Source organism: Cygnus olor, chromosome 26, assembly GCF_009769625.2.
Source record: "Cygnus olor isolate bCygOlo1 chromosome 26, bCygOlo1.pri.v2, whole genome shotgun sequence".
NCBI classification, from domain to species: Eukaryota; Metazoa; Chordata; class Aves; order Anseriformes; family Anatidae; genus Cygnus; species Cygnus olor.
Window position 1 is genome coordinate 3,152,541 of NC_049194.1, and position 21,212 is coordinate 3,173,752.

The window sequence follows — 21,212 nt, forward strand, 5'->3', positions numbered from 1 at the left end:
GGCGGAGGGGAATACGATGCCGGGCTGGTGCTAACGGATTGAACACGTGAAAAGGCGGGGGGGGAAACCTTCTCCGGCCCTGCTCTGTGCTCCCCCCCCCATACATAAACCCCCCCCGGGGGGGTGCCAGTGCCCACCCCGCACCCCGCTGCCAGCCCCGAGCCCCCTGCACGGGGGGAAACTGAGGCACGGGGGGGGGGGTGCATGGGGAAACTGAGGCACGGGGGGCATGGCCAGTGCCGGGGGGGGGGAACTGAGGCTGGGGGGGGGGCTCAGTCCCACCGGCTCTATAGGGCCAGGGAGGGGATGGAGGCAGGGGGGGCTTTTGTAGGGGGAAACTGAGGCGGGGGGGGGAGTGCCCCCAGCACCCCTCTGGAGCCAGAGTGGGGGGGGGGTCTCGGTGCAGGAAAGGGGGGAGCCTTTTTGCGGGGGGGGTGAAGGAGGACACGAGTGGGTCAGGGAGCCGGGGGGGGCCCCCAACCCCCCCCCCCAGTGCCGAACCGAGCTGGGGGCACCGACACAGGCTGGGGGGGGGGGGGGGGACAAGGGGGGGGCGCTGCCCCCTCCTCCCCTCTTCAAAACGGGGACCGGGGGCAGGGCAAGGCGGGGAAGGGGGGGGGGGGGGGACGAGGAGGCTCCGGCCGTGCCCCCCTCTCTTTTGCCTCCCCCCCCCTCCTCGCTCCGCTCTCGGCCCCGCCCCGCCCGGTGGCCCCGGCGCCTCCCGCCGCGGCGGCGCGCACGGAGCGGGGCCGAGCCGAGCCGAGCCGTGCTGCCGGCGGGCGCAGGTGCGCGGTGCCCCCCCCCCCAAGCCGTGCCACCCCCCCCCCCGGAGCCGCCCCCCCCCCCCCAAACCTCCGGCCCCCGGGGGTTCAAGGTAAGAACGCGGCCGGTGCCCCCCCCCTCCTCCCATTCCTTCTCCCCCCCCCCCCCCCCCCCCCCGGTGATGCGGTCCCCCCCCCCCCCCCCCCCCAAATCTCAGCCGTTCTCTCCCGGTTTTTATCCGTGCCCCCCCCCTCCCCCCGCCCCAAAAGGAATCGGGGTGAAGTTTCGCCCCCCCCCCCCCCCCTTCCATCCGTAGGGGGCTGCCGGGGTGGGGAGGGGGGCTGCGGCTCTCCCCGGGGTGGGAGGGTGGGGGACAAAAAAAATAAAAAAAAAGGGGGGAAAAATTTAAAAAAAAAAAAAGGAAAATGCCCCCCCCCCCCGGCGGCCCTCCCCCCCCCCCCCGCCCGGCTGCTGCTGCTGCTGCTGCTGCATTGGGAAGCGGCGCTTTTGTTAGCGGCTCCCCGGGCGGAGCAGGCGGAACCTTGAAGGGTCACGGGCTGCAGGGACCCCCCCGGCCCCCCCCCGCGCCCCCTGCCCGCACCCCGGCCCTCCCCCGGCCCACGCTCCCCACCCCGGTTCCCCCCCAACCCGCTCCCCTCCTGCCCCTCCCTGCCCCTTCCCTCCCGCACCGCGGTGCCCCCCCCCTTTGCCCTCCCCTCCCCAATCTTTGGCACCTCCATCCTGCAGCCCCCCCCCCCCGCAACCCCCCCGCACCTCAATCCCCCCCCCCACCTCCTCGGCTCCCCCACAGCATCCCCATCCCGCACCCCCCCCCCATCTCCTCCCATCACCCCCTCCCTGCACCCTGGTCCCCCGAGACCACCCCCAGCCCAGCACCCCCATGCTCCCCCCCGCACCCTGGAGCCCCCCCCCCAGCACCCCAATACCGCACCCATCCAGCACCCAGCTCCCAACCTCCCCCCCCCCAGCCCACCTCAGCACCCCCGTCCCACATCCTGACTACCCCCCCCCCCCGGGATACGGAGAGGTGCTGAGCTGGGGGGGGGGAGGGGAGCAGCCCCCACCCTCGGGCTGGCAGGATGGAGAAAAGACGGAATTGGGGGGGTGGGGGGGGGCTGCCTGCTTCATCGGGCTCCGTTTTGCCTCTGCCGCCTCTTTGGGAAGCAGCCAGGGTTTGTGTTGTTGGGGGGGGGGGGACAGGAATGAAAGGGGGGGGGCTGGTGTGTGCCCCCCCCCCCCCCAAGCAGCTTTGGCTGGGTTGGGGCTGCAATGGGGGAGGGGGGGGGGGCATGGCCAGTGCAGCCTCCGAAGGGTGGAGGGGGGCAGCGAGGGTTTGGAGTGGGGGCAGCAGTAGGGGACACCCCCCTCCCCCAAAGAGCCCCATGGAGCTGGAGATGGTGGAGCCCCCCCAAAGGGGGGGTAGGGGGGGGCTGCCTGGCTCTGTCTCGCCGCGGCCATAACTTTTTCTCCCTATTCCTGTGAGGTTTCAGGGGGGGGGCGCCCTGCAGAATTGGGGCACCCCCTGTGTGAGCTGCGGGGGGGGCTGGCACCCCCCAGCTGCAGGACACGGCCAGGGACCCTCACGCAGGGGGTGTCAGTGGGTCTAGCGGGGGGGCTGTCATTCCCTTCGGGGCTCAGCACCGTGGTGCTGATGTTGGGGGGGGGGGGGAACATAACCCCAAAATAATATGGGGGGGGGAAGCCTGGTCCAGATCCTGCTCTGTCACCCTGAGCACCCCGAGCATCCCCCCCCCCACAACGTGGCCTCCTTCACTCCCCCATCACCCAGGTCAGTTGGGGTGGGGGGCCCTGAGCACCATCCTGCCCAGCCCTCGGCCCCACCAGCACCCTTGGGTGCCCCCGTACGGGGCGGGGGGGGGGGCAGCGGGGGCCTGGCCCTGCTCAGGGTGCTGGGGGCAGCCCCCCCCAGGGAGCGGAGCAGCGGGGCCGAGCTGTGCCGGCGCCTCGGGGTGACCTTGGGCGAGCGCCGCCGGCCCCAGCCTGCCTCAGTTTCCCCTCAGCCAGCAGGCTGGGAGCAGCCAGCCATGGGGGGGGTACAAAGAGGACCCCCCCACCACCACCACCATGGAGCCGGGTGCTGCACAGCCTGTGTGTGCCCGGGGACCTGCTGCATCCCCCTGGGGAAAGCCTAGGGGAGGTGCCCCCCCCGCCACCTGCCTCCTGGCAGCTTGGGGAGATGGGGACAAAGGTGGCACCACTGTGTGCCCCCCCCCTTTCCTTCCCCCCCCCCCCCCCCCCCCCAATTTAATGGCAGCCCATCCGGCCCCAGCACCTTCGCCCCGGCCCTGTTTGGGTCCAGGTTGGCCCCTTGGGTGCCCGGCTGCTGTGGGGCCGGATCCTGCTGGGGGGAGGCACTGGGGGGATGCTCCGAGGCCATCCCGTCCGTCCCCCCCCCCCGCTGTCCCGCTGCGAAAGGGCTGTGCTGGCAGCCGGGGTGCTCGGCGGCAGCCCCCGCCGTCCTCGCCTGCGATTTTAGCCAAAATTTAGGGCCTGAACTGGTGACACTAGAGGGCAGCTCCCGGCTCTGCGCGCAGCCAGGCGGCGCAGGATCCGGCCCCGGGTGCAAGCCGAGCCCCCCCCCGGCGTTTCTGTCCCCACCCCTTGGGGTCGTGCTGGCAGGTGCCCGCATCCCTCTGCGGTGCCCGGGACCAGATCCGGGGGGTGCTGGGCCCCGCATGTAGGGCTGTGGTTAGCGGTGCGTCCCCGGTGCCGCCAGGAGCCCCTTTTTGCGGCGTTCCCGGGGTGACACGGGAACTGGGTCACCGCTGTCAGCGGGGCACGTGGCTGTATTTGGGAGGGAGGGGGACACGGCGGGCGGGGGGGGTCCAGAACGTCCCTCTTGGGCAGGGGCTTTGGGATCGGGGGCAGCACGGCCCCTTCCCGGAGCGCAAGGACCTGCTTGCGAAGCCGTTTGGGCTCCGCGTTGCCGTTCCCATAAACAAAGGGAAATCGCCCCAATCCCAGCCCCGGCGGCTCAGCAGCTCGCCCCGAAGCCGGGCTGCGATGCCGTGTGCGGGTGTGCACGCGCGTGGGTGTGCGCACACGCCTGTGGCCGCGCGGTTCCCTGCTGCGGGGCCGGAGAGACTGGTGCTCTCTGGAGTCCGGGAAGGTTTCGGGGGCTTCACAGCCCCGTCCGGCCCTGCCAGGAGCCCCCCCTTGGCTGGAAGTCATGGTGCGGGCGGCGATGCGCACACCCGGGTGCCACCGTCCCCCTCGCACACCCGGGTGTCACCGCGCACGCCTGGGTGTCACCGTCCCCCTCGCACGCCCCCTCGGCCCTCTCTCTGCTTCGGCAGCAGCAGCACAAGCCACGTGATAGCTCGGCTCCCAGTTAGACCAGTGCATCCTGAGATCCTCCACACCGGTAGCACCGGCTGTGCCATACCGGTGCCGGGGGGGGGTCCTCAGCGACCCCTCTCCCTCCCCAGCTGCAAGACCCGCGCCCGCCCGCCATGCTCGCCGCGTCCCGGGGCTCGCCGCAGCTCCGCGCTGCAGCACCGGACTCGCCTCGTGTCCTTAGCCAAGCCCGAGGATTTTTAATTAAACCTGCCGGTCTGGACGCGATTTAATTTTTCAGTGGGCTGAGCTGTGTGCGCCGTGGGGAGCAGCCGGGGCCGGGGGGGGGGGGGGCCCTCGGGGAACATCTCCCACATCGGGGCCGCTCTCAGGGTCCCTTTTGGTGAGGTTCTCCCGTGGAGCGTGGCGATGCCGGGGGGGCTCTGGCTTTCCACCGGCCCCTCGTGGCCTGGAGGCACAGAGATGGTGCTGAGACCCCCCCAGTTAGCCCCGGCACGGAGGAGGGGTGGCTTTTGGGGTCCTCCTGCTCGTCCTTGCCGTCCCCCCCCCCCCCGGCTGTGGAGCGTGGCCACGGCTCGGAGCGAGGTCCCGGTTCCCTCAGCGAAGGCGGGAGGGAAAGGGAGAAGGATCGTCTGGAGCGCAGGAGCCTCCCAGCGGGGCTGGGTTGTGCTAACAGGATTTTTACTCCCTATTTAATTACAATTTTGTCAAATTAAAAAAAAAAAAAAAGGAAAAAAAAAAAAAAGATCCCTCTCGTCTCTTTGTGCCGTTCCTGCAAGCGGCAACCGGTTAATTAAACAGCAGGCGGCGGTGGCTGCCGAAGCCACCGGTCCCCAGAGGAGCTCCCGGGGGACCCCGGTGGCAGGGCCGAGGGCCTGGCCGCCCCGGCTCAGTCCCAGTTCCTCCCAGTTCTTCCCAGTGCGGCGCGGAGGCCCTCGGCTGGCTGGCAGCGAGGCCGGCCGTGGCTGCGGAGGCAGCGTGCTGATGCGCCATGGCTAATCCCCGGCTCTTCCCCGTGTAATCCTGCCCACGGGGATAATCCCATCAAACCCCGCAGCGCCGCGGCCGAGCTCAGCGCAGGGTGCTCCTCTCCGTCCCCCGGCCCTGGGTTTGGTGCCGGGGGGGGGGGGACACCAGCCCACACCGTGAGGTGTCCCCGTGGGGGTGACAGAGAGCTGTGAATGCCTGCGGGGTGTTTGGGTGCCAAGTGGGGAAACTGAGGCACGGAGCAGGGGTGGCGCAGCCGGGACCGGACTGGGGAGGTGGCCGCCGCCATCCGTCCCGGCCTGCGGTGCCAAAACCAAGATGAAGGAGGAGGGAGGGATGGGCAGAGGCACCGGCTGCTCCCGGGGCGGGCGAGCACCCACGTGCCCTCGGTGAGGTTTGATTATCGGCCCAATTCATCACCTCCCGCCGGGGGGACGTTGAGATAAAGTGCCAGTAAATTAGGAAGCGTTCAGAAGGTGATTTGGGAGGCCGGGAGCCAGGAAGCGTCCCCGCCCGTGCACCCGCAGCCCCTGCGCCGCGAGGGGCCGGATCCTGCCCGGCTTGGCATGGCGTCGGCAGCAGGTAGCGAGCGCGGAGCTGCAAATAACCCCGGCAGCTGCCCCGGCACCTGCTGCGCCGTATCCTTCATTTCACCTTTCCGGGAGTTAGCTTACGCGGCGTGAGGTCAGTGCTGCGAATAGCCCCCGCGCCACGCCATGGGGGCAGGCACCCACCCCCGGGCAGCCCCCCCCCAGCCCCAGCGAGCCCCCAGGTCCCCAGCCTGGGGCCGGGTGCGCGGTGGCCGGGGACGGTTCCTACGGGTGCTGCCTGGCCCCCTGTGCCCCCCCCGGTACCGGCGTGCTCATGCCCACGCTGCGGCCCTCGCCTCGTGCACGGCCCCTGTGGCTTGCACGTGCTTGTGCACACACATGCATGGCAGCCCCGCACACCCTCGTGCCAGCCCTGCGTGCCAACACGTGCACCTGTGGCAGCACCACACACGCTCGTGCCAGCCATTTGTGCCAACACGTGCACCCCCACGTGCACAACGGGCACCCGCACACACACCGGCGCTGCGTGCACACCTGCATTCCTGTGCACGCAGTGCACGAGCTCCCTGCCTTGCACACTCACACAGCAGCCGCAGCATGCACAAGCTGACACCGGTGTGCCCGTGCCAACCCGGTGCACGTGCACCAACACACGCACGCAACCTGGTGCCATCCTGTGCCGACACCTGTGCACACGCGTGTGCCCACACCAACACCTGCACATGCGTGTGCACCCGTGGCAGCCGGCAAACACGCTGGCACCGGTGCACACACGGCAGGCACCCGGTGCCCACGGACCCCAGCGCCACCGAGCCTCCTGTGCCTGTTCCCTCCCCGGCCCTTTGAAATCCTCCTCAAAGGCTCCCTCCGCCTTTGAACAGTTCCTCCCCCGGAAGCGCGAATCAATAATCTTTTGTTTTTTTTTTTTTTTCCCCTCCTTGCTGCCGCTCCTGGGCCCTTAGCAACACATCTGCCTCGTCGTGCGCATCTGCTCGGCCCCGGGGGGGGAACACCCAGGGGTCCCCGTGTCCCGTGGTGGTGGCTCGGGGAGCCTTTGTCACCTTCCCGGCCGGGAGGGGGCTTTGTGGTGGTGGTGGTGGCACTGGGTGGTGGGGGGACACGCGGGGCTGGCACGGGGGATGAGTTGTGCACGGAGGAGGGATGTGAACGCGGCCCCCCAGCTCCCGCAGCCCCCCCCTGCCCACAGGCGTGAGGGTGATGGTGGCACCGGTGAGGGTGTGCGCAGGGGGTGGTGGCACCGGGTGGCGGTGGCACCGGTGGAGGTGTCCTCAAGGCCACTTCAGTTCGGGGCGAGGACCCCCCGGGGGTCCCGGCCCAGTCCCAGGCACCGCAGCCAGGAGGGAGCCGAGCGCCGGCCTGTGCCACGGGGACAATTTGAGGACAGTGGCAGAGCTCGGAGCTGTTTCGGGGGCAGCGAGGCAACACCTGACCTTCCGGCGAGGCAGCGGGCGCGGAGGCGGAGGCGCGGGGGGCGCGACTGCGAACAATGGCCCTTTGTTCCCCGCCAGCATCCTGCGGCCCCCTCTCCGGTGCCCGCGCCGCCCGGCTCCAGCGTGCCCCAAAGCACGGCCAGGGAGCAGGGGGGTTGTGGCTCCGGGGGGGTCGTGGCTCTGGGGGGGGCCCCGAGTGGCCCCCAGCCGGAGCTGTGCTGTGCCATGCCATGGGGCAGGGGGGCGAACGGGGCACCGGGGCAGCCCCTTCCCGAAATTTGGGTGCTGCTCCCCCGGCAGAGCTCAGCCCGCAGCGCACCCACAAGGTGCCTGGCTTGGAGCAGGGAGTGGGGGGGGCACAAAGTGGGTGCCCGGGGGGCTGCTGTCACCTCGGGGACACGCGTGGTCCCAGGGGCTGCGAAGCCCCTGCGCCCGCCCGCACCCCTGGCTTCTCTCCGTCGGTCCCGCCGCGTGCCTTCGCAGAGCACGGCGGATATTTTCATCTTCTTTAACTACAAATAAGTTTTCTGAAGCGTAGAAATTTCAAATCAAGGCGCTGGTGCCTGGCCTTGGAGCAATTAAAGGTAACATTTTCCCAAAGAGAGCGAGGCAGCCGAGCGCGTCCCGGCGTGGAGGAGACGCGGGGGAGGCTAAAGAGGAAATAAAAACAACACCAAATAAACTTTCATTAGGGCTTAAAAAACGAGGAGGCTGATGGGCCTCCTCCCGCCTGGCTGGCTCTCCGTGCCGGGTTCCTGGGACCCGTGGGCTTGTGATTGGAAAGTTGTTTCCCCAAAACTGGGGTGACATCGGCTGCTTTGTTTTGCTGGGATGCTTCTAAACGTTGTTTTACGCCGACCTCGTGTCGCGGCGGGGGGGCTTTTAATGCTGGGTCTGCACGGGGTTGTTGTTGTTGTAGGGTTCCCACCTGGAGCTGGGTTTAAACACGGGTTTGTTATTGTAGGGTGCCGGTTTGTTGTCGTGGGGTCCCCACCTGGAGCGGAGTTTGGGGTGGGGGGTTGTTATTGTAGGGTGCCCCCTTGGAGCTGGGTTTTATTATTGTAGGGTGCCCCCTTGGAGCTGGGTTTAAACACACGTTTGTTATTGTAGGGTGCCCCCTACAACAGGGGACAAGCAGGGGGTTGTGTGGCTTTGGGGACAAGGGGGGCAGTGGCTGTGCCCAGAGGGGCGTGAGGAGGCGAGGTGCCCTGGGGACCGGTGGCACTGGGGGGGGGACACACGCAGCCCCAGCACCCCGGGTGCCCGTCCCGCCACCCATCCCGTGCCCACCCCGGGGGTTATTTTCGCCTCCTTGATAGGAAACCGTCCTTAATATGCAGATGAGGGGGATTTAATATGCAAAATAAATGATTTAATATGCAAATTAAAGCCACCCATATGGGTGGCACCCTCGTGTCCCCCCCCCCGTGCACCCAAGGTGGGTGATGAGTACGGGGTGGGGGGACTGGAACAGGAATGATACTTGGGGGTGATGGGGGGTGATGGGGACAAAGCCCCCCCAAGGGACCACGGGGTCCCTGCCACCCCCAGAGCTCAATGCCTGGGTCCTGGGGGGGGCTCATGTCGGGGGGGGGGCAGTGAGGGGTGCTGCGGGGGGGGACAGGGGCTATAAACGGCAGCTGTAAGCGGAGCCGGTAACCGGAGCGCGAGGCCGGGGGGGGCCCGCCGGGAGCAGCGGGGACATCTGAGCCGGCGGCGCTGCGGAAGCGCCAAGGTAAAGGGGGGGGTGCTGTCACCGTGTCCCCCCCCCCAGCCGACGGCCTGGTGTCCCTGTCACCAGCACGGGGCACCCCGTTGATGGCGGGGGGATGCAGGGCAAGGGGGGGCCCCATCCTCTTGACATCCCCTTGGGTCCCGGAGGTGCCAAATGCCTGCAGCCGCCCCCCCCGGGTGGCGTTGCTTGTGGGGGGGGTGTGTGTGGCAGGGGCTGGGGACGGTGCCAGGTGGCCGGGGTGACATTTGCTCCGTCCCCGCCGCGGGGACAGCTGCTTCCCGGCCCTGCCATCTGAACCGTCCCCGGACAGCGGGGCCGACCCCGGGTGGAACGGAAACCTGGGGGGGGGGGGGCCCTGTGTCCCCCCCACCCCACACCCCGGGGAGCCGGCCGTCCCGGCTGGGTGGCAGCAGCAGCTGGGCTGGGGGCTTCCCGAGCCCCTGTTTTTTTTTTTGGGGGGGGGGTGACCCCAAAACCTTCCATTTGGGGTGACCCCAAAACCCTGCATGGGGCTGCCCCAACCCCATAGCCACGGGGGTCCCAAAAACGTGCCGGGGGACAGGGTGGGGACAGGCACCGGGGGCGGGGGGGGAGATGTGTGGCCGTTTCTGGGTGGGCTGCAGGGGGGCCTGGGCCAGGTTTGGGTTTTTTCAGAGTCTCCTTGTGCTGCTTATTAGGGACTCATTAACATAGCTAATTGCCTCCTCTCTGGCGATTTGTGCTCATTGGCATTACCCTAACCACCACATAAAATCCCGCGTTATCCCTATTAAAAGGGAAGCGATTTAGATAGTTGGATAACACAGCAGAGCCCCCCCCCCCCCCGCTATGGGGTTTTTTTGGATAACGTCGCCGGCCAGCTCCTAACGAACCCGTTGATCCCTGGCTGATCGATTTGGGGCGTGCGGGGCCGCCACCTCCATTTTTTACGCAGAAAGTCGCATTTTAAGGGCTGAAACGCGTTTCAGAGCCGGGCTCCCCGCCTTTTTTTTTTTTAATGGTTTTATATTTGAAAAAAATATAAAAAAGGAGAAAAATCTCATCTCCCGGGGACCGGTGGAAATCGGACGAGACGAAATAAACTCCGCGCCCCGCTCCCGGTGTAGGTGGCGAGGGGATAAAGGAACCTGGCTGGTTTGGGGGGGGGGGGGACGGCCTCGTCACCGCCGCCACCACGCTGTTGGGGAGGCCACGGGGGGGGTGACCCCATTGTGGGGACCCCCGTGTCCCCCCCGGTCCTCTCCGCGTCCCGACTCACCGGCAGCCGTTCCCTGCCACCACGGCTGGCGGTGGCACCGCGGCGAGGGGAGGCCGCGGCACCGTGGGGGGGTCCGGGGGAGGCCAGCCCCCGACTCGAAGCCGTCCCAGCCGCGGTGACAGCTGCCGTGGGGCCGGCTCCGGTTACGGTGACATCAGCCCTACCTTGCCACCTGGCGCGGCCGGGGGGCGCGGGGCCCGTTCCCCCCGGGGGTCCCGGAGGAGCTGGGGGGGGGGGGGGGGGACACGCGCATGCGACAGCTGAGCGGCTCGCAGGCTGTGCCGTGGGGACGCCGGAGTCCCCCAGCGTCCTGGGGGCTGCCGGGGGGGGGACACCGCCCCAGCAGCCCTCCCCCCCAGGGGCTGGTGATGGGACCCAGGCAGCCGAGCCACCCGCTGCAAGTGGCCGGCGCGGCGGGGACGGCGGCGGCCGTGCCGTAGGGCCAGCAGCGGCGGAGCTCAGGTGGGCAGAGCGGGGGTGTCGGGGGGGGGGGGAGGCAAGGAGTGGGAGTTGTGCCCAGGTGACATGGGGAGGGGGGGTCCCATCCCCAGGAGGGAAGGGGGCGGCACGAGTCCCCCCCCCCCCCCCCCAGCAGCCACCGAAGGGTTGCAGAGGATTGGGGCTGTCCCCAAAGGGAGGGCCCCAGGGAAGCGCAGATGCATTTTTTTTTTTGGGGGGGGGGGGGGGGGACAAAACTGCAGGGCTGCGCCTCATCCTGTGTTGGGGGGGGGGGGGTGATAAAGGGCAGGGGGGAGAGATGAGATGAGCGGCTGTGTCCCCCCCCCATCCCAAGGCCGTGGGTGCAGACGGTCAGTGTCTGATGGGGAAACTGAGGCACGGAGCAGGGATGGAGCAGGGGACGTGCCCGGGAGGTGGCACAGCTGTGTGCCTGCCTGTTGCCCCCCCCCCCAAAAAAAAACCAGCACGGGCATGGCCCCCTCCCACTTATCCCAAACACGCAGACCCCGACCCTGCTGGGACCCCCCCTGCCCGGGGGCACCTCTCCCCCTGCCGCTCGCTGCCTCAGTTTCCCCGCGGTGGCAATCCCCGAACAGGGGGGCCCTGTTTGCCGCCGTCCCCCCCCCTCTTCTTGTCCCCCCTCAGCCGCTGGCTTTTCTTCCCCCACACAATCGGAGGCATTTATGCCGCCGGAGGCTCAGGTTTCCCCGGCCTCCCGCTCCCCAGCACCGCCGAGCCGGGGGACGGTGACACCGGAGCCCCCGGCTGGGGTTACAGCACCCCGGGGTGACGGCGTGGCCTCCCGGGGGGTCCCACACCCCAAATCCCACCGGGAGAGGGGTTGTGCGGGGAGGGGAGGCAGTGGGCAGAGCAGGAGGGGATTCTCGGGTGGCCGATATGGGGCTGAGCCCTTCCCTTGCCGCGAGGCGACTTCGCTCCCTTTTAGGGCTCCCTTTTAGGGCTCCCCTTTTCCTCTGGCCACCAGCAGGACCTCGTGGGGATGCTTCGGTTTGGAGATTTCTGCCCCGTTGGGAGATTTGGTTGGAATTGGAGATTTCCGTGAGATTTGGTTGGAACCGGTCTGGGAGTTCCCGGGACACCCGCCCCTAGGACCCGCGTGTCACCTCCCTGGGGACCCAAGGTCCCCGAGAGCTGGCTGCCAGCACGAAAGGGCGGCTCGTTAGGGTAACGAGGCTGGAGGAGAGGTCCCAGGCTGCAGGTAAATGAAAAGCCTGCGCCAAGCTCTCCTGGGGGGGGCCGTTGAGGTGGGAGGCCCGTAACTCAGCACAGGTGGTAAAAGCCTCCAACGGCTGCCTGGGGAGATGGCACCGAGGCTTTAATTATCGCGATTAAATCGTTAATGGCTTTTTTAAAAATAGCCCAGGCACACAAAAAAATAATAATAATAATTAATAAATTCCAGGCTGGTTCCCAAGGTCACCTGGTGGGGGCAGGATGCGGCCCCAGCAGGAACCTGCGCCTACCCCGTCCCTGGGGAGGGGACGTGTGGGGCTTTGGTTGTCCCCCCCCCGGAAGCCATCGGGGGGTGAGCAGGGCTGTGACACCACGGGGATGGGGTCTGGTGTCCCCGGGGGCTGTGACGCTGTGGGGTCGGGATCAGCTTGTCCCCAAGGCTGTGACACCGGGGTCGGGTCCTGCCCGGGGGCTGTGGCACAGCGGGGTTGGGGTGCCCGGGGGCTGTGAGGCTGCAGAGGGGACAGGGATGGGGACAGCGCCACGGCTCCCTGGGGACCGTGACACCGCAGAGGGGACCGGGTCGAGTCGGGTGGCCCAGGCGTCGTGTCCCCTGGCCCTGTACAATGTCACCCCCCCTCCTCGCTCCCCGCAGCGAGAGGAGGGCGACGGTTCGATTTAACCCGCTCTGCCTGGATTGCTAATCAATTAAATCACTGCCCGGCTGTTAATTACCCAGCCCGGCCCCGGGCCCCTCTGCCCCACGCGGTGCCACCCGCGGGCGCGCAGCGGGGACGGGGGAGGCAGGATGGGGCTGGTAGCCCCAAAGGGGACGGTGGCAGCGGTGGCTTTGGGGGGGGCTGTGGGGGCTGGCTCCTGCGTTCCCATTGATCCCCCAAGCCTCCTGACCGGGTTTCGGATGGCGGCTGTAGGGCTGCGATGGCGAAACCGCTCCCTGGCTTCCCCCATGTCCCTATTTGTGGGGTGGTTGTGCTCCCTGTGTCCCCCCGTCCCCATGGACCCCATGTCCCCACATCCCCATATCCCTGTCTCCATGTCCCCCCATCCCCAAGTCCCCCCATCCCCATGTCCCCAGGCTCCCAGCCTGGCCCTGCACAGGATTATTTCCCCCCCACGGGTTTGTGGCTGTGAGGTGCCCGAAGAACCCCGCTCCCGTCCCGCAGGACGCCCGCAGCCCAGTTTGGGCCCAGTAGCCCCAGTGCGGAGCTGCGCAGGCGCTGGGAGCGCCTCGGGGAGGGAGCGGGGGCGTGGGGGCCGCTTTTCCCAGCATATTTGAAATTCTTCAGCCGGGGAAGGAACTCGCTTCCCCCTCGCGAATCCCAGACACGTCCCCCGGCCCTGCGCCCCTCGCTGGCCCCCCACGGCTGGCACCGCACCAGCGCCAGCATCCAGGACCCCCACCTTGAGCCAACCCCCCCCACACACACAAATTCCCAACGCCAGGGGCACCCCATGAGGGTGCCGGCTCTCCGATGGGTTTGGGGTGCGGGTGCCGCGATGGGGGGACCCATGGGGCTCAGCAGCACGTCCCGGAAGGGGGACGCCGAGTGCTGCCCCCCCCCCCACAACCTGTCCCCTGCCCGCAGGTGTGGTGGGCGCCCTCCCGCGCCGGGGGGAGACCATGCGGCCCCCCCGCGCCCCCCTGGTCCTGCTGCTCCTGCTGGCAGCCGAGAGGACGGCGCGTGGCACCTTCCCCGAGGAGCCCGGCCCCATCACCGTGGCCCCCGAGGACTGTGAGTGCCTGCGGGGGACACCCCATCGCAGGGAGGGGGGCTCAGGGTGCCGCGCACCGGGGGGGGGGGGACACGGCTTGGAGAGGGGTCGGGGATGGGGTGGTGGGTTTTGGGGTGCTCTGGGGACACCTGTGGATAGGGGAGGGTGGTCGTCCCGGCTGTGGGGATGGGGTGGCAGCGTGACGCCCCGTGTTGTGTGTGTGTGTGTGTGTGTGTCCCCGTGCCCCCCCAGATGTGAAGCACTACGCCGTGTTCGTGGGCCACGGGGCGAGCCGCCTGGCCGGCCCCGAGGGCGCTGGCACCGAGCGCCTCAACATCCAGCGCATCCTCAAGGTCAACCGGACCCTCTTCATCGGGGACAGGTGGGGAACGGGGGGGGGCACAAACCTTACCCGAGGGGCCAGGGAGGGCACCTGACACCTCCCTGCAGCCCCCTTCGCTCAGGAGGGACCCCGTTACCTGCCCCCGGCACCCAAAATCTGCCCCAGCCTCGTGCCCTGCGGGTTGGACACCCCAATGGCACGGCCTGGGGGGGGGGCTCTGTGCTGTCCCCAGAGCCTGCAGCCCTCTGGGGTGTCCCCGAGCCCCACGGGGTGGTGACACCCACACCCCCCCCACCCAGGGACAACGTTTACCGTGTGAGCCTGGAGCCCGGCACGGCCAGCGAGATGCGCTACCACCGGGTAAGCGCCGAGCCCCCGGGGGGCTTTGGGGAGGGGATGGGGACACCAGCAGGGGGGGGGGCTTCGCCCTGGCCCCACACTGGATTTTCTCCCCCCCCCCCCCTTCCCACAGAAGCTGACGTGGCAGTCGAACCAGCACGACATCAGCATCTGCCGGATGAAGGGGAAACACGAGGTACGGGGGGGGTCCGTGCCCCGTGAGCCCCCTCTCGCCCTCCTGCACCCCGTGCCATGGGGGCAGAGCTCCCGGTGTCCTGTGTCCCCTCCCGGTGTCACCCTCCGCCTCCCAGCTCCCTGCCAACGTTTGTGTCCGACGTGATTTATTGGACGCTTGTATAATTGGGTTTGTAATTAATTATTTCTGGCCCGCTGATCAGAACAGGCGTAGCCCATAACCTGCAAGAAATCCAATTTCCAGGTCCTGTAAATGCCATGCGGGGCAAAACCCCCGCCCCAGCCCAGCCCAAGACCCTCGCAGCGAGGGGGCTGTGGTGGGGGGAAGCCCCCCGGGGCTGGCTGCGGGGCTGGTGCCGGGGAGGGGGCGCGGAGGCTGACGGCCCCCTCTCGTCGGCGCAGGCAGAGTGCCGAAACTTCATCAAGGTGCTGCTGGTGCGGAACGAGAGCCTGCTCTTCGTGTGCGGCACCAACGCCTTCAACCCCGTCTGCGCCAACTACAGCGTGAGTGTCCCCCCCCCGGGGCCATCTGGGGCCACCTGGGGCTACCTGGGGTCACCCTGGGCCACCTGGGGCTACCTAGGGTCACCCGGGGCCACCTGGGGTCACTCTGGGCCACCTGGGGCCACCTGGTGCCCCCAGGGCCGGGAGGCAGTGGAGGGCACACGCGTGGATGTGCCCGAGCTTGTGAGCACGGACGTGTGTGTCCTCGGGGTGCCACGTCCAGTTCTTGTGGGGGTGTCTTGCTCCCTGGGCTGGGGACACTGCCAGCCAGACCCCGCTGTCCTGCACGGCCCCATGGTGGACCTGCTCATGGCCGCATGGCCTTGTTCATGGCCCCTTGGTGGCCCTGTTCATGGCCCTGTGGTGGCCCTACTCATGGCCCTATGGCCCTGTTCACGGCCCCATGGTGGCCCCGCTCACGTCCCCATCTCGCCCGCTGCAGATGGACACGCTGGAGCCGGTTGGGGACAACATCAGCGGCATGGCGCGGTGTCCCTACGACCCCAAGCACGCCAACGTGGCGCTGTTCACAGGTCCGTCCCCCGCTGCGTGCCGTCACCCTCCCCGCGCCCACCCCCGCGTCCCGCTCACGCCTCTGTCCCTCGCAGGGGGGATGCTCTTCACGGCCACGGTGACGGATTTCCTGGCCATCGATGCCGTCATCTACCGCAGCCTGGGGGACAGCCCGACCCTGCGCACCGTCAAGCACGACTCCAAGTGGTTCAAAGGTGTTTTGTGGAGCATGGTGCCACGCAGCTCGGCACAGCACCCGTCCCTGTCCCTTCTCGTCCTGTCCTGGAGCAGCCCTGACCCTGCTGTCCCCACAGAGCCCTACTTTGTGCACGCCGTGGAGTGGAGGAGCCACGTCTACTTCTTCTTCCGCGAGATCGCCATGGAGTTCAACTACCTGGAGAAGGTCGGAGAGGTCCCCGCGGTGACCCAGGGGGGCAGCTGGGGTGGGAACGGGGCCAAGGGGACTGTCCCCAGGGCCGGGTGCCAGGCGGTGACGGGCGTCCCTCGCAGGTGGTGGTGTCCCGAGTGGCTCGGGTGTGCAAGAACGACATGGGGGGCTCGCAGCGGGTGCTGGAGAAGCAGTGGACGTCCTTCCTCAAGGCCCGGCTCAACTGCTCCGTGCCGGGCGACTCGCACTTCTACTTCAACGTCATCCAGGCCGTGACCGACATCCTGGAGCTGGACGGGCGCCCCGTGGTGCTCGCCGTCTTCTCCACGCCCACCAACAGGTCAGCTCCGAGCCGGGCTGGGAGCCCACCGTGTGCCCCCCGCGGGGACGTGGGGATGGCTTGGGGTGTTCACCCCGTGCCGGTGTCTCCCCAGCATCCCTGGCTCGGCCGTGTGCGCCTTCGACATGACCCAAGTGGCCGCCGTCTTCGAGGGACGCTTCCGGGAGCAGAAATCCCCCGAGTCCATCTGGACGCCGGTGCCCGAGGACATGGTGCCGAAGCCGCGGTGAGTGAGTGACCGCAGGGGACAGGGATGGGGACAGGAAAGGGACGTGGGGACAGAGGTGGGGACAGGGATGAGGACAGGAGTGGTCCTGAGGGCTGGTGCTGGCAGGGACAGTGGTGGGGATGGGGATGGAGAAGGGGATGGCGCTGGGGACAGGGCTGGGGACAGTGTTGGGGACAGGTGCCAGCTGTGCAGTGACGGTGCTGAGCCCCGGCGTGCCGTGGCGGCAGGCCCGGGTGCTGTGCGGCCCCGGGGATGCGCTACAACTCCTCCAGCACCTTCCCCGACGAGATCCTCACCTTCGTGAAGACGCACCCGCTGATGGACGAGGCGGTGCCGTCCCTGGGCAACGCGCCCTGGATCGTCCGCACCATGAGCCGGTGAGCTCCCAGCGGCAGGATCAGGCCCGGGGAGGTTCGGGGGGGGCCCCCGGGGGGGGCCTGTGTACATGTGGGGTGCTCACAGCCGTGTCCGCGTGCATGACTCATGCCGGTGCGCGGGAGCCGCCAGCGCTGCCCTTGCACACGCGCGGAGAGGCGCACAGGCGCATGCCAGCAGCGGGCGAGCACCAGGAGACCAGATAAATCTCATAAACTTTGCAGTTGAGATCGTCTCGTCCTAATTAAATCTACCTTAATTGCTGCTTGACGGGGAATTAATCACGCGGTGCTCTCGGGCCTGCTGGCAGGGCAGGCAGGGCGCGCATGGGGCTGGGGGCAGGCACGTGGGGCTGGGGACCGGCTGGGGTCCCATGAGGGGTCATGGGGGGATCCCAGGTGGGATCTGGGCTGGAGACCCGCTGGGATTGGGCGAGGATCCAGGCAGGATCCTGAGTGGGTTTGGCCAGGATCTGAGCCAGGATGTGGACGGGATCTGCGCTGGGTCTGCCTGGTTCCTGGGCAGGATCCGGGCCAGGTCTGTCTGAGATCTGGACCGGTTTCCATTTGGGATCTCCACTGTCCCCCACGCTCCCCGGTGGCTCCCGCTGTGGGCTAGCTGCAATCTGTCCATCCCCCAGGGGTCCCAGCTCCCACCCTGCCTCAGTTTCCCCTCCCGCGGGCTCCCCTCAGCCCCAGCGCCTCGCTCCGCTCACACTGCAGGTACCAGCTCCGCAAGATCGTGGTGGACAACGCGGCAGGGCCGTGGGGCAACCACACCGTGGTCTTCCTGGGCTCCAGCACGGGCACCGTCCTCAAGTTCCTCATCCATCCCAACGCCACCCGCAGCCCCGCGCCCGCGCCCCCCGGCAGCCAGAGCGTCTTCCTGGAGGAGTTTGAGACCTACCAGCCGGGGAGGTAGGGGAGGTGGGCAGGTGGGCGGACGGATGTGTGGGTGGGCGGGTGGGTGGACGGACGGATGGATGGACGGACGGACGGATGGATGGGTAAGTGGGTGGGTGGGTGGATGGATGGATGGATGGATGGATGGAAGCGTGGGTGGATGGATGGAAGGGTGGGTGGACGGACAGATGGATGGGTGGATGAATGAATGGGTGAGTGGGTGGGTGGACGGATGGATGGAAGGGTGGGTGGGTGAGCGGTGGATGGTTGGGTGGGTAAGGGGAGGGCTGGGTGGATGGAGGGTGGTTGGATTGATGGGTGGGTGGACGGGCTGATGGACGGCTTGGATGGATGAGATGGTCATGGAGGGATTGACTGATGGCTGCAAGGTGAAATGGGAGGAGGAATGAGGTGGTTAAGGGTGGATGGATGGACAGATGGATGGATGGACAGATGAAAGGAACAGGTCAGGAGGATAAGGGGGCTGGATGGGTGCAGGGGCAGAGGGGTGGGTGTGTGGATGAGACGGGGCCCACGGGCGAGCTCCCCACTCTGGACCAGCCCCCACTGGGGAGCTGGTCTCTGCCCCACCAGCTGAGCTCTGCCCCATGCCCAGGTGTGGCCGGGACACAGAGGACGAGCGGCGGCTGCTGGGCCTGGAGCTGGACAAGGCGGCAGGGTCCCTGCTGCTGGCCTTCCCCCCGTGCGTGGCCAGGGTGCCCGTGGCCCGCTGCCAGCAGCACTCGGGCTGCATGAAGTGAGTGCAGGGGACATCGTGCGAGGAGGGGGGGGCTGCTCTGACACCCCGTGAATTTGCCCCGTGCCAGGGTCGGGCTGGGAATGGGAGCACCGCTGGGGGAAACTGAGGCACGGCATGGTGCTGAGCGGGGTTCCTGGTGGGGGCCGGGGTGTCGCCCCCCTGTGCCGGGGGTGTTCCTGACCCCTCTGTTCCCTGCCAGGAACTGCCTTGGGAGCCGGGATCCCTACTGTGGCTGGACACCCGAGGGCTCCTGCGTCTTCCTGGAGCCCAGCCCCAGGTAACGGTGGGGGGACACGAGGGGAACGGGGGGGTCTCAGGGGCTCCCCAGAGCCTGCGAAGCTTGAGCTGCATCAGCTCCACCAACTCCCCTAACCTAACCCCAGCAAACTCAGCGCCGGCTGAAGCAAGCTGCCAGCCCTCTGCCAGGCTGTTAGGGACTGACCCCCCCCCAAAATTTGTCATGTCACCCCCCTCCCCCACAGGACAGCTTTCGAGCAGGACATTGCCGGTGGCAGCACATCGCACCTGGGCGAGTGCGAGGGTGAGTGTGGGGCAGGGATGGGGCTCGGGGACACGGGGGGATGCCGCAGCTGTCCCCTGACCCCCCCCCGCCGTCACCAAGGGCTGGTGACCGAGAGCTTCGTGGACGAGCCGGACGGGCTGGTGTCGGTGAACCTGCTGGTGATCTCCTCCGTGGCCGCCTTCGTCATCGGCGCCGTCATCTCGGGCTTCAGCGTCTGCTGGTTCATCGGGCACCGGGACCGCAAGGAGCTGGCGCGGCGCAAGGACAAGGAGACCATCCTGGCACACAGCGAGTCGGTGGTGAGCGTCAGCCGGCTGGGCGAGCGGCGAGCGCGCGCGGGGCAGCCCGGCGCCCTGCTGGCCCCGCTCATGCCCAACGGCTGGCCCAAGGAGCTGGGCAAGGCGAGCCAACACGACCTGGACTCGGGCGTCCTGCCCACGCCGGAGCAGACCCCGCTGCAGCAGAAGCGCTGCCCCGGCACCCTCCAAAACTGCACCTGGGAGCAGAGCCACAACATCATCAACGCCGCGCTGCGGGACCCCGGCACCGCCGCCGCTGCCGCCGCTGCTGCCGGCCGGCTCCACGCCGGCCCCGGCCGCCCGGCCCGCGGCATGCCCCTCTCCTGCCACGCCATCCTGGTGGACCAGGAGCTGGAGGCCGAACTCAGCGACTCCTCGGGCGATGGGCACTGGGGCCGGGACCCCCCCGAGGGTCCCCGTGCCCGGCAGCATCCCCCCGCTGGCGCCCGCCGCCCGCCCCGCAGCTCCTACGGCGACTTCGCCGGCACGCCGCGCCCCAGCCCCGACCGCCGGCGCGTGGTTTCGGCGCCCAGCGGGGACGGGGGGGACTTTGCCGAGGGGCCGCCCTGGCACCCTGAGCAGCTGAACTTCAACGCCAACAACGGCACGGGCCGCCCCGGCGCCCACCTCAAGAGGAACCACACATTTAACAGCGGCGAAGCGCCGGTGGGCGGCTACGGGCGGCACGGCACGGCACCGCGGGCGCCCGGAGCAGGCCCCCCACGGGCGCTCACGGACCTGCACCACCTCCTGCGCTACGGCGTGGAGCGGACTCCCTCAGGCAAATAGGGCCCCACTGCCCATCCCGGCACCCACGGGCACTGACGCCGCTGACGCCGTGGACGCTTTCCACCGCCACGCCACACCGCGGTCCCCCCCAGTTCCCTGGGGACAAGGACAAGGTGGCCCAAGGGCAGGAGTGGCGGGCACAGGGAGGGCTGAGATGCTGCATGGGGGACGGGTGTGCCCGGGCAGGGTTTGGGGCCGTCCCCACCTGTCCCCACTGTCCCCGGCTGGCACGGGGCAGTGCCCTGTGCTCCGGCCGCTTTTCTCGGGCTCCGGGTGTCCGTCTGTCCCGTCCCCTCCCCAGGCTGGACCCAGGGACTGCTGCACCCTGGGGGGGGATCCCTGGGAGGCAGCAGGATGGACACACGGACATGGGCGAAACTGAGGCAGAGCAAGGCTGTACCCCCGCACCCCCCCCCGGAGACCCTCAGTCCCGTATCAGCCGTGCCTGAGCACTCAGGGGGCTTGTGGGTGCTGCCAGCACCCTGGGGACACTCGGACAGGACACCACCGAGCAGCCTCCTCCCCAGGTCCAAGCCCCCAGCTCCCCCCTCCTCAAAAGCACTGCTGGGGGCTGGGGGCTGGGGCCCAGGGGGGGACCCTGCTCTCACCGGGGCACGGGGGTCCCACTGACCCCACTCTCTGCTGGCAAAGGGTGCCCTTTCGGTGCCGTCCCTGCCCCAGCTGCAGGCAGGAGGGAGAGGGGGGACGAAAAGGGGTCAGGACCCGCCCCGGGACTGAGGCGGGTCAGCCTGGTGCTCCCCAGGGGGCTGCGCGCAGGGGGCTGCGGGTGCTGCGTGCCCCGGCGGGAGGCCGGCCCGCAGCACTGCCCCATGCTGTAAATAGGGTGCCAGGGCACCGCGGGCACCCCGCCGCCCCGGGCCGGCCATGCATGCGACAGCGGTAACGTCTCTGTATAACCCCGGAGCCCCGCAATAAATTTCTGTTTACAAGAGGCGATTCCCTCCCCGCCGCCACCTCGGATGCTGCTTCTCCGCTCCGGGGGCTGCGGCCGGCCCCGTCCCACACCGGGGTGGCTCCGGGATGTGGCTCGGGGAGAGGCAAAGCAGGTCGCGGTGCTGGGCACCCCCCCGGGGGATTTGCCTGCACCGGGGCGTGCGGCTGCTGCCGGGCCCCGGCCACATCCTGGCAGCATGGAAATGGGGACGGCCACGTCCCACGGGTGGGTCCCACGGGTGGCACCTCGGGCTGAGCAGCCTCAGAGCCTGGGGGGGCACGGGGCCGG

The 21,212-nt window shown here is 68.7% G+C and overlaps 1 protein-coding gene across 1 annotated transcript; it reads left to right on the forward strand.

Moving 5' to 3' along the window:
• The first annotated feature begins 774 nt into the window (after nt 1-774).
• On the forward strand, nt 775-20,921 carry SEMA6B (semaphorin 6B). The gene is made up of 17 exons (XM_040537525.1): nt 775-874; nt 13,344-13,490; nt 13,723-13,852; nt 14,113-14,173; nt 14,286-14,348; nt 14,750-14,851; nt 15,294-15,384; nt 15,460-15,579; nt 15,679-15,767; nt 15,875-16,092; nt 16,187-16,318; nt 16,549-16,698; nt 17,419-17,613; nt 18,215-18,355; nt 18,558-18,635; nt 18,841-18,899; nt 18,981-20,921. Exons 2-17 carry the CDS (start codon nt 13,379-13,381, stop codon nt 19,967-19,969), a joined length of 2,730 nt encoding a protein of 909 aa, XP_040393459.1. The 5' UTR covers nt 775-874; nt 13,344-13,378; the 3' UTR covers nt 19,970-20,921.
• Nucleotides 20,922-21,212: the final 291 nt, after the last annotated feature.

What these genes read in the sequence shown, in the direction of transcription:
- SEMA6B (XM_040537525.1), top strand. Translation starts at nt 13,379, where the DNA reads ATGCGGCCCCCCCGCGCCCCCCTGGTCCTGCTGCTCCTGCTGGCAGCC. An exon ending in CACCGTGGCCCCCGAGGACT is followed by an intron (nt 13,491 to 13,722) that starts GTGAGTGCCTGC and finishes GTGCCCCCCCAG; the next exon opens with ATGTGAAGCACTACGCCGTG. An exon ending in CAACGTGGCGCTGTTCACAG is followed by an intron (nt 15,385 to 15,459) that starts GTCCGTCCCCCG and finishes TGTCCCTCGCAG; the next exon opens with GGGGGATGCTCTTCACGGCC.